This window comes from Dromiciops gliroides, chromosome 2 (genome assembly GCF_019393635.1).
Source record: "Dromiciops gliroides isolate mDroGli1 chromosome 2, mDroGli1.pri, whole genome shotgun sequence".
NCBI classification, from domain to species: Eukaryota; Metazoa; Chordata; class Mammalia; order Microbiotheria; family Microbiotheriidae; genus Dromiciops; species Dromiciops gliroides.
In genome coordinates, this window is record NC_057862.1 from 519606346 (window position 1) to 519618974 (window position 12629).

Here is a 12629-nt window from a genome sequence, read left to right on the forward strand (position 1 = left end):
CTGGGCAAGTCACTTAGTCCACCTTGCCCCGGAAAAAAAAAATGATAGTTTATGCCTTTTTACTGTATGACTATACTGTTAGCATTAGAAATAGGCTGTTAGATTGCACTAATTGAAATGTGTAGAAATTCAATACATTGGAATGTTAGCCAACATTTAAATAAAATAATTGGTCTGTGAGCCTATAATTTAAAAGTATCATTACCAAACTAAATATTGCCAAAGTAAAAGGCTATTAGGGACATGAATTTGAACCAACATCAACACATGTTCTGGGCACTGGAGGTGGCATAAAGTTTAGCTAAGATATAATCCCTCCCATAATTGAATTTATAGTCTGGTGGTGACCTAAGACATAACTATAGGTAATCCTGATACACAGTAATAACACGATACATTTAAATATATTTACAAAGGTATATAATAGAGTATCATGTGTAGTCTATATTCTAAAGCATGAAAGGCTTCTTCCTACACGAGTTAGTATTTGGGTTGGACTTGAAAAGATAAGTATGCTTCAGTAGGGGAAGAAGGGAAAGGAAGAAAAGGGTAGGGAAGGACATTTTAGGGTAAGTTATTGAAGCAGCTAGGTGGTACAGTGGATAGAGTGTTGGGCCTGGAGTCAGGAAGAATTATTTTCCTGAGTTCAAATCTGGCCTCAGACACTTACTAGCTGTGTGACCCTGGGCAAGTCACTTAACCCTGTTTGCCTCAGTTTCCTCATCTGTAAAATTAGCTGGAGAAGGAAATGGCAAAATCACTCCAGTATTTTTGAACAACAATAACAAAAGCTTAAGATAGTAGTTATCCACATAATGTAGCCTTTCCTTATCCTCTCTCCTCTGCCCACAGACCTCCTTTCCACCCCAGCGCCCAAACCCCCCATTTAAAATTTTTTATTTTATGTGCACTTAGGAGTATATGTGTAGTTTTTCCCTGATAGAGTGTAAGCTCCTTGAAGGCAGGGATGTTTTACTTTTGTCCTTGAGCGTCCCTGTTGCCTTGGCATGTTGGAGGTACTTAATATGTGCTTATTGATGAATTAATACTGAAAGATAGGTAGAATGGAGAAATACCAAAACATGTATGCGTGTATGTCACTGTCAAAAGTACATAAAAACTGATAGTAATCATTTGCTTCCTTGAATTGCATGCTTTTACATTCTAGTGTCATTATTTTAATAAGAGATAAATAAATGTCTCATTTACTATAACATGCTATTGTGTTTCCATTGATTAAAATATAGATGGCATTCATGATCAGAGCACTGAACTGGAAATTGGGAGACTTAGGTTTTAGTTTTTACTTGACTATTTGCTGGCCATGTGACCATGAAAAATGGCATAATACTTGACATCTGGGCTCATCTTAACTCATGTAAGTGTTAAGTAAGATATGATCTTTAAAGTTCATTCCAGCTCTGAATTAAAAAAAAAGTCAATACATCTCAATATTCAATTCAACAAATATTTATTAAGGGTCTGAAATATGCAGTGTACTGTGCAAGGCATAATAAGACAAAATCAGACATAGTTCCTGCCCTCTGGGAGCTTATAGGCAGTTAGGGAATTGGGAAAGCAAATACGACAAAAACATAGAAAATTATAATATAAAAGATAATATGATTGTGGATTTTTTTTTTGATGAAAGAATTCTAGAAACTTTAAAGATTCACATAGCACATGCTCAGTGAGAACCAGTATGGTTGAAATGGATATAGAAAGGAAGAGGCAGAGGCAAGACATGGTGTGGGGGCAAAATCAAGATTTTTTTCAGCTGATTGGATGTGGGGGTTGAGAGACAATGAAGAGTCAAAGATAACTACGAAGTTAGGCACCTGGATGATTGGTAGCCCAGTGGTGCCATCCATAGAAATAGTGAAATTTAGAGGAGAGGCAGGTTCTGTGAAGGGAAAAGATGAGATGAGTTTTGAACATGTTGGATTTGAAGTGATGGCATTGAAGTGAAGTGATTTAGAGATGTCCATCAGTTATTTGAGAATTTTAGAATCAGAATTTCATGTCCATTGGTCACAGTGGACTACCGTAGAGTAGTCCCTCACAGTGCAAATGTACTCTGTGGATTGGTGCATAGACACCCGAATCTAGGAGTATGCTTTCTGCCCCTGTGGGAGTATATAGTTTCTGCCCCTTTTACCCACTTATTAGTTCCTGTGGATAACTGAGGACCTCTAGTGTTGTTCAGTTTCATACCTGTATTTGGGCACTTTCCTTCTTCCCCCTTTCCTTTTATTTTAATGTGATCAGTTAGCCTCTAAGCAAACACTTTCTTCCCAAGCCTTGTTAGATGTTCTCTGTCCATTCATTGTTTCTCTGTATTAAACCTTGGTCCAGAAAGCCAAATTCCATTGTCTGACATCATAACTTAAGCAACTGTTCACGTCCCATGACATCCATTCTCTTTTTAAGCCCCTTTTCTTCCATTGGTATCTGTGATGAAAATTCTATCTGTAGGTAGAATTCATAATCCCTAGAGATTCTTTCCACATTATTCCTGGCAATATTATCAGTTCAAAAATGGATCACCATAGTGGGTGGTAGGCCTCCAGTTGGGCTAAGAAGTCTCAGAGGGTTCTCCATCCCATCTTGAATGCATATGTGGGAAGACTGTATGTGTCCTAGTTTTACATATCAAGTAGACATATGGCTGCCTCCTTTCTTCCTCCCTATCATCCCCAAACATATCTCTTCTCCTCCTCCCCCTCCCCCCCTCCCCCCAGGATCAATGTCAGATCCTGGGGACATTTGTAGATCACCTTTATCCTTTCATGGAGTAAGGGGGAGGGGGCGGGTACCTGACTCTTCAGAAGGTCCAGAGCCAACCTTTATGTAAAGAACATTATACATAATATCTATCTTTAGATGTTCCAAATGCTTTTCATCTTCTTCCCTCTTTCATTTTCTTCCATTTTCTAACTTCTTTACAACCCTAAATAATTCTGATTTGCATTCCTCTGTGTTCTATTAGAAACTAATTCCTTCTTGTTCTTTTTTCATGGGATCATGGATCTAAGTTGGAAGGAAACTCAGAGGTTATCTAATCCAACCCCCTTCATTTTACAAATGAAGAAACTGAGGTCCAGAATTTCACAGGCGGTAAATTTAAGAGGAAGGATTTGAAATCAGGTCCTCTAAATTCTCTTTCCACTGGACCATGATCTCTTTTTTTCTTCTGTCCTGCAGGGAAATTCTTCAACCTTCATTGTAAGTTGGAAATCAGGGGTACAGCTGCCCCCTAGGCCTTTGATTATCTTCTCCTTCAGGGAGTCTCATTTGTAGATTGCTTGACACTTGACAAACTCTGCAGGTAACTTGAAAGGTGAATGCTCTCGCCTGACATACCTGCAGACATCGAGAGCCTCTATTACCAGTGGTCTCCTGTGACTATTTCCCTTGGGAAGAATTGTGGCACACTGCCATGAGTGTGTTTTGTCTTCTCTAGCCCTGTTGCCATGGGTTCAGGAGTTCTCACTTTCATAGAGCACCAAAGTCCTTTTCTTTCTACACTTCCTCTTCTGATCTCCCAGGTATTTAGCCAGTAATTAGTTGTCTCTTGTTCATGCCCTAATTGCCCCTAGTGCAAGCAGCAACTTCAACTGGTAGAAACTTTTGAATCGCCTTGCCAGAAACGTCAAACTCACTTACATCCTCTTGTTATTATTTCATCTGGTGCCTATTTATTTTACTTCACAGTTGCCTTGCAACCTCTCAGTCATTGCAGACAGCAGTACCCTTATTACTGTTTTAGAGTTCAAGAAACTGAGGCTGACTAAAATCGCCTAATTTCTCACCATCACAGGAAGATGTCTTCTCGACTTTAGGCCTGGCACACTATCCACTTGACTACCTGGAATCCTGCCTTTGGCACCAACTATTTGTAAGACCATGGGCAAGTTATTTCACCTCTGTAAGACGAGTTTCCTTAACTGTAAATGGAGATAAATAATGATGCCAGGAGTGCCTCTCTGGTAGGGCTGTTGTGAGCATTAAAGGAGAATGATGTATGCAAAGTACTTTACAAACCTTAATGGACTGTATAAACCTCTATTATTATTGTTCTCATCTTTTTGATTGGGGTTCAGATAGAAATGGACCTGGGTTGTTAATATCTTCATTCTTTTATATTTATTGTACTACAGATGATTTTTGTTGTTGTTCAGTGGTTTTTTTTTAGTCATGTCTGACTCTTTGCAACTCCATTTAGGGTTTTCTTGGTAGATTTACTGGAGTATTTTGCAATTTCCTCCTTCAGCTCACTTTACAGATGAGGAAAATGAGGTTAAGTGACTTGTCCAGGGCATTATATAGGTGAAAAAAATAAGGTTTTTTGTAGTTGAAGGCTCACAGCAAGCATCTCCATTACAATTACATGCAATCAGAATTGTTCATTTTATCTGCTGTGAGCCTCTCTTTTCCCTATTTGGTCAAGAACTCTTCTCCTAGCCATAGTTGTAAAGGATAATCCCCTCCCCTTCCCTGCTAATTAGTTTATGATATATTTATCTAGGTCATATATCTAGTTGGAGCTTATTATTGTATATAGTTATATAAGATGTTGGTTCAAGCCTAATCTGTCCCAGCTTGCTTTCCAAATTTCCTAGCATTTTTGTTGAAAACTGAAGTCTTTACCCCAGTAGTTGGTGACCTTGGATTTGTTAAATACTATGCTATTATGTTTAATTGCTTCTGCATCTTGGGTACCTAATCTCTTCCATGGACCTTGTCACTCCTGTACTCATTAAACTCCAGTAGCTTCCTACTGCCTGTAAGATAAAATATAACCCTTTGTTATTTAAAACCCTTTACAATTTGGCTCCAACATACATTTCCTATATGTAATTCCCCTTCTTTTCCTCTCTGGACCCGCTGAACTATATTGCTCATACATGGCACTCCATCTCCTAGCCCTCTGTGGTTGCCCTGGCCATCCCTCAGGGCTGGAATGCACTCCCCTGTAACATCTGCCTCATTCTAAATGCTGCAGCTCATTCACCACCTTCCACACACACACAACTTTTCTGACAGCCCCACTGCAAGCATCCTCCTTGACTTTGTATTGAACCACCTTGCTTTGATTTTTGTATTTGTTCTGTGTATGCTAATATGTAGTACATGGTGTATCTTACTTTTGAGAATGGAAGAGCCTCAGAGGCCAATGGGTTAAAATTCCCCATATATTACAGATGAGGAAATTGAGGTTCAAAGGTGAAGTGACTTACCCTCCCTTAGTTATTTTTTAATTAAATTAATTTTTTTTCATTTAACAAGCATTTATTGTCTCTTCCTCCCAAATTCCACTATCACCACACTCTCTCCCAAAACAAAACAAAACAAAATAAAAACCCATGTAACAAATATGCAAAGTCAAGCAAAACAATTTCTTATATTGGAATACCAAAAAATATTTGTAGAAAATGCCTTAACTTTAACAAAGTGTCCTTTGTTGACTTTATTCCCAAGAATATAGATGACTAGTCTGTTCTTAGGGGAGAGTGGGGTATTTTTCACTGTTGTTGATTTTTTTGTACTTCTATCCCTAGCACCTGACACTGAGCGTAGAGTAGACACTTAACAAATATTTGTTGCTTGTTGGACCGATGATTGTTTTCTTATCCTGTCCTTCTTGGTATTTTCTCCATGCTTTTCTATTCTTATTTAGTTGATTCCACTGTGCACAGAAGAAGCAGGAACCATGTCTCCTGCTGCCCAGTCCAACCAATAGCATTGATTTATCTTCATAGAAATCTGATCTCACCTGTCCTGACCCCCAAGCCCACTGTTTACCCACTGTACCCACTGTAATCTAGTAAAATACTATACCTGAAGCTAACTTAGTTGTGGCCCAGATGGGACTTTAAAAAGATTGTCTGTTTCTTTCATAGGGGGATTTGCCATTGTCTTCCTGGTGAGGACAAGCAATGGGATGAAGTGTGCCCTCAAACGTATGTTTGTCAACAATGAACATGACCTCCAAGTGTGCAAGAGAGAAATCCAGATCATGGTAAGTCTGTTCATTTCAATTAAACAAATATTTATCAAGAAATGACAAATGACATAAGTATGTGTGCATATATATGGCATCTATATATACACATATGTATGTATTTGTATTAATTCCCTATATTTATAATATCTTAGATATCAGACCTTAAGCAAAGAAACTTTCTGTAAAGATTTTCTCCCTAGTTAATTGTTTCCTGTGTCTAAAGTCATAATGGCCATTATAAATCCAACTAACTTTTCCTTGTGGTTGAGATCTTGGAAGATGACAAATGGGATCATATCTTCAATTACTCCATCACTTCATCCAGGTCCCTTAGGGATTCCTGCTGGGCCTTGGTCTTTCTAAGAGCCTGACTGACCTTCATTGATGGTTATTAGACTCTTTCTGAAAAAGCTTAGGAATCTCTCTCCAGGCAACAGCTTGGTGATTGGGGTTAAACCGTGGGTGAAAGGTTGAAGCAATGCAGTTTTTCTCTCATTGTAAGGAAAAACTGCCTGCAAATTAGAAATGCCTCAAAGGGGAAAGGGTGCCTTGAGGGATGTAGTAAGTTCCCAATCCCTTGAAGTTTTGAAGCAAAAGCTAAATGGGTTCTTTCCAGAGATGTCACTGAGGGGATTTCAGCTGAGGTACAGGTTGTGATGTGGGATGGATTTAGGGTCAACTTGATCATGAGTCGTCCCAAAAGAATTACAAGACTCAGTGACTCAGTTTCCCAAGTTTTATTGCAGTACTGTGAGTGACCACAGGGAGAGAACCAGAAAAGTGGAAAGTTATCTCTCGAATAAGGAAAGGAAAGACAGTTATATTTATAGTATGGATAAATTGATTATCAGTCTCATTATAATAATCTCCACCTTGGGGAGGTACTGGGGAGGGCCTGTCCTAATTTGGAGTTCCTGGGGGCCTAAGCCAACCCCCAAGGTGGGTACCTTTTTCCGTGGAGGTGTGTTTTTGGGGTTTACGAGTCATAAGTTGAATCTGGGGACAAATTTGGCCTTTTCTGTGCATGTCTCTTTTTCTGATTCCCATGCCCAGTTTTCAAAATAATCTTCATTTATCATTTATTTCTAGTTTGAATTTCTATAGCCTATCAGTGTATCATTGTTATTATAGTCTAAGGTCTTCATAGCCTGCCTCCCTATGTTCCCGTTATAGGTGCTGATTTATGTGGGTAAGAGAATCCTGACTTGTAAGTTATCCATTAACTGGGGTCTGAATCCCTCTTAGAGCTCATATCTGAATTAGAGCTTGGGTCTTTGGTTTTTCTGTTAACCCCTTTTTTTGCCTCCTACATCAGTTGGACTAGATATCCACTTCCTCAAAAATCGAGGTTCCTGGAAGAACTTGGCCAGAGGATGGGGCTGCATGGGCAGAGGGATCTTCTAGGGAGAAAAGGTTGCAGGAGTAGAGGCATTTTCTGGGTGATGTGGAGGAGAGGTCCAGAGAGTGAGGAGTGGAAGCAGGAGCGGAGAGCTCACTGAGGTCTCTTCTGGTTCTCAGATTCTTATGATTCTGTTGGTTTCAGAAGTTAACTGTTTTTTGTGACTTAGGAGAAAGATGTTATAATATAGTGGAAAGAACACTAAACTATGAGTGAAAAGACCTGGTTTCTAGTAAATGGTTCTAATGCTTAGTAATTGTGATGTTAAACAAGTTGCTTAGTCATTCTGATTCTGCTTCCCCATGGATAAAGTGGAGGTAATATTTATGCTTTGTACTGTTTTGGGCCAGGTACCTCAGAAGTTTTCTGGGGTACATCAAAGAACCTTCTCCTTGATAAACTAAACCAAAGGACAGACATCCCCATCCCCAGCCACCACCAGTGGGGGATGGTCCTCCCCAGTATGGGAACTTTCCACAGTCAGATGATCACCCCAATCAGTCATCTATAAAAGTACCCGCCTGTCTCCTGCTCGAGGAGATAGGTATTTCAGAGCCACGCTTCTCTGTGCCATGACTTCTTCCCATGAGAAGAAGTCCAAGGATTTCACTCTTGGTTTCCCTTCCCTAGACCCTAAATAAACTATTATTTTATTCTAATTGGATTTGTGTGCAAGAGGATATAATTCTTTTCTTTCTTTTTCTTTTTTTTTTTTAGTGAGGCAATTGGGGTTAAGTGACTTGCCCAGGGTCACACAGCTAGTAAGTGTTAAGTGTCTGAGGCCGGATTTGAACTCGGGTACTCCTGACTCCAGGGCCAGTGCTCTATCCACTGCGCCACCTAGCTGCCCCGGATGTAATTCTTTAAAGAGGAATTCCTAAGAACTCTAAACCTTGACCCCTACAACTATCCCAATCCCTACCCTAAACCCCTATCCCTGTCCCAAACCTCCACCCATTTCCCCCACAACAGTGATGATAATAATGGTGATGATATTTCTATACCTCGGTTCTTTAAAAAACTGAGCAGAACAAGCACAATCTAAATAAGTGGATTCTGTCAGAGGAACCTTTCCCTAAGGCAGTACCTAATTTTCTTGAAATTTGTGGGCGTGGTCATTCCAAGGGCAAAGCAAACCAAAGATGGGGGTTCTGTTGTTGCTCTTTGGGTGAGACAGAGCTATGGAGGAGCTCTGTCCAGCAGGTGAGTGGTAGTGAAAAGAGTGATGGATTTCATGTTGGAAAGTCATAGATCTAGAGTTGGGTGGGATCTAGTCCAACCCCTTCATTTTATCAATGATCAGACATTGGCTCAGAGCTCAGTGATTTGCCCAAAGTTGTAAAGGTGAAATCTGAATTACATTTCTCTGATTGTAGAGCCCAGGCAGTTTCCACTTTACTATTCTGAATTCAAATCCTTGCTCTGATATGGCACTACTTTGTGTGACCTTAGGCAAGTCACATTCCAGAGAACTGGTCTTTTTGTCTCTCTATTTTTAAAATGAGAGATTGGACCAGATGATATCTATATTCTAGCACTTATTTCTATGATCCAAGATTCCTTTGAACTCTGGCAAGGCAGAAAGATTTGGCATTGTTATCTGGGGCTCTGAGAGGCCTCAGGCTTAAATGCCTACCAACAGTTGTACAGTCTGGTTGCCTGGCAATGATATTGCCTTTCTCCATTTCCATATCCATGCTTCAAGCTGTTTGCAGTGACTTCTTCACTTTTTGAGATTATTCTTGATCTTTAAAATCTTTTGGGATGGAAGGAGAATCTTCACAGCATGATTTGTCCTAAGCCCTGTATTATCCCATGGAAATAATGTGTTGGTGTACTATCCTCCTGATGAAGGTAGGTAGGATAGTGGTTAGAGTGCTGGGCCTGGAGTTCAAATCTTCATGAGTTCAAATCTGGTCTTAGACATTTACTAGCTGTGTGACCCAGGACAAGTTGCTGAATCCTGTTTGCCTCAGTTCCTCATCTGTAAAATGAACTGGAGAAGAAAATGGCAAACCACTCCAATATCTTTGCCAAGAAAACCCCAAAGGGAGTCACAAAGAATTGGACACTATAGAAAAATGACTGAATAGCAAAAAGTATCCTGCTGGTCCATCTCATGTAAATGGCATTAGATTTGGGTGCCACAAATGATTAGTGTGACCTTGGACAAGTAAATTCCTCTCTCTGGGTCTTAGTTTTGCTTTTGTTTTTAATTCCAGCCTTTTTTCTTTCATACCATATTGATTTCCAGACATACTTCTCTTCTTCTTATAAGCAATAAAATTTTTTTAAAAACCAGTTCAGCCAACTATGTTTACAAAGCTTTGCAATATTCTAGACCCATAGTCTCCCACCTCTTCGTTTTCTTATTTCTATTCCTATTCCTACTGAGTGTCTTCATCTGTAAAAGAATGACTTGGACTAGATTATCTTTGAAGGCTCTTGTTACTTGTGGTATTTTGCCCCGTGAAAACCAGGTTCATATGGCTCAGCCTTTGTTCTTACTTAGCATATTTACAGAACGAGACTCTTTTAGGCTAGGAGTCTACAGTAGATGAAGTAAGTGAGATTGTAGTGTATTGGGGCCTGATCAGCCAGCTTTATTGATGCTCCTTAGCTAATTGCACAGGGGGCCCATTTTAGAAAATCCTCTTGCTCTGGCTGACTGATAGATGGACTCTCACTAATAGATCTTGGCCACCTCTCTTATTTGGCTTTAACCCAGATTTTTTTCCAGATTCCCAGTTATTTTTTCTCAGGATTTATTGACCATTTCAGATGGATCACAGCTGATTTGTGTTCCATTAAATGTAAAGGGAACATTTGTTCTTTCCTCTGGATATGACCTAAAAGAATTCCTGATTCATTTTGGCTTCAAAGAATCATCTTCATTTCCATCCACTCCCTTAAGTAAATCTTGTTTTCCAAATAAAAACAAATTCAGGGAAGGGCCAGATTTGGAGTGAGAAGGCTAGAAATTTATGTGAATCACAATTTGTAGAACTAGGATGGAATTCAGAGATCGTGGAGGCCAGCCCCATCATTTTGCACCCGAGGAAAATACAGTCCAGAAGGGTTAAGTGATTTGCTTAAGGTCATACAGCTTGCAGATGGAGCTGAGACATCAGCTGAGGTCTTTTTCTCTAAGTCCAGTGTGTAGGCCTCTTGTGGATTGACTTTTTCTTTTTCTTTTTTTCCTTTTTTTGCGGGGCAGTGAGAGTTAAGTGACTTGCCCAGGGTCACATAGCTAGTAAGTGTCAAGTGTCTGAGTCTGAATTTGAACTCAAGTCCTACTGAATCCAGGGCTGGTGCTTCATCCACTGTGCCACCTAGCTGCCCTGACATTTTCTTTTGACTTATCATTGAGTTATTGTATCAAGTACGTAAATGCAGTGTTATGTGGAGGTATAGTGTCCAGGAATAAGGAGAACTCTGCCTTGGTCAAGCCACACCTAGAGTGCCCCTGTTCTGGGCATCACCACTGAAGAAAGGACATTGAGAAGCTGGATGATAAAGGTCTTTGAGCTCATGCCGTATGGGGACTGGTTGAAAGAAAGGGGCGATGTTTAGCATAGAGAATAAAAGACTTGAGACAAGCATGACTCATCTATTCATCTGACATTCAAGTGTTTGAAGGGCTGTCACATCAAAAAGAGATCAGACTTAGTCTACTTGACTCTAGAAAGCAGAACTGGAAGCAATAGGTACACGTGGCAAAGAGACACATTTTTAGGCATGATGTAAGGGGAAAATAGACCTGATAAGTAGAGCTACCCAAAAGTGGATCAGGTTGCTTTGGGAGGTAGTGAGTTCCCCTTCAAACAAAGCCTGCACAATTCCTTGTTAGGTATATTGTAGAAGGAATTATTGTTCAGATATAAGCTGAACTAGGTAGCTGTTGAGATAAAAATTCTAGATTTTATTGCACAAGAAAATAATAATAGTTACCACTTATATACAGTACTTTGAGATTACTAAAGTGTTTTATAGATCTTATCTCATTTTAACCATATAACAATCTTGAGGAGGTACTCTTAATTATTCCCTTTTTACAGGAAAAACTGAGGCAGAAAAGAGGTCAAATGACTTTCCTGGGGTCATACAGGTACTAAGTATCTGAGGCTAATCTGAGAAGGGCCACAAGGAAGAAAAATCAATTCCTTGATTTATTTTTATCTGGTAATCACTATTCCTTCTTTAACAATCATTTATGGCTTGGATAAGGAATTTCTAGCTACTTAATTTCACCTGGCTTGGACAGCTCTATATAAATTGTCCCTAATAGAATTCAGTATAAAATCTCTAAAGGGGTGATAAAAACTATTTGGAAGAGAATAGTTAATCTAAACATAACCCTCAGGCATTGTGAAAATAGGGAGCCCTGCTTGTTCAGAGAATAAAAATGAGGCAGATTGAGAATGTCAGAAGGACCATAGCTAATAAATTGACCAAATAGTTCTAAAGCAAGTACCTGAAATCCAAGTTATTCTTTTACACATGTGAAAAACCTCTAGCATTTCAATGAAAAATAAACATGTTTTGTAAGTTCACTTTGAAATTTAGTAACAAGGGTAGGCAGGCTGATATTCAGTTCAGAAAGTGCTATTAGAAGAATCCAGAGGGAACTTATCCCAGACCCAGATTTTCTGTCACTTGTTATTGTTTGCAATTTCAACTTTCAGGAAGTTGATTCATTACTCTAAATAAGTGAATTGACATTTAAGGGTGGGCAGCAGGTCTCTGAGTTTACTGATATGCTTCAGTTGTAAGGCTTATATTTTATCTGGGTGTCCTTTCAAGCCCATCACATTTATAACCATGAATTTCCTGGACCTTCATTTATTTGTTTTTTAAAATTAAAGGGGCAGCTAGGTGGCAAAGTAAACAGAACACTGGCCCTGAAGTAAGGAGAACCTGAGTTCAAATCCAGACTCAGACAGTTACCAGCTGTGTGACTCTAGGCATGTCAACCCTGACTATCTCTCCACACACACACACGCACACACACACACACATTGAATAAAGAACTATTAATTGAGATAATGTTTCATTGAATGAGAGATAATTGAGAAATATTTAATTAATAGAGAACTATATCCAGGTGAAAAAATTCCCTTTACTGATACAGGTCAGCACTTCTTCTGCTACTTACCATTTTAAGAGTTTCCTGGAGTACTTAGAGTTTAAGTGACTTGACCAGGGTCATTTCACCATTATATG

General features: G+C 39.4%; 1 protein-coding gene across 5 annotated transcripts in view; it reads left to right on the plus strand.

Annotated features, from left to right (window-relative positions):
* AAK1 (AP2 associated kinase 1) overlaps positions 1-12629 on the plus strand; it is a 279025-nt gene that overhangs the window by 103953 nt on the left and 162443 nt on the right. For all 5 annotated transcript variants that reach the window (XM_043983286.1, XM_043983287.1, XM_043983290.1 and 2 more), the window contains exon 3: positions 5904-6022. In XM_043983286.1, the coding sequence (XP_043839221.1) occupies positions 5904-6022 (119 nt within the window). The remainder of the gene's footprint in view (positions 1-5903; positions 6023-12629) is intronic.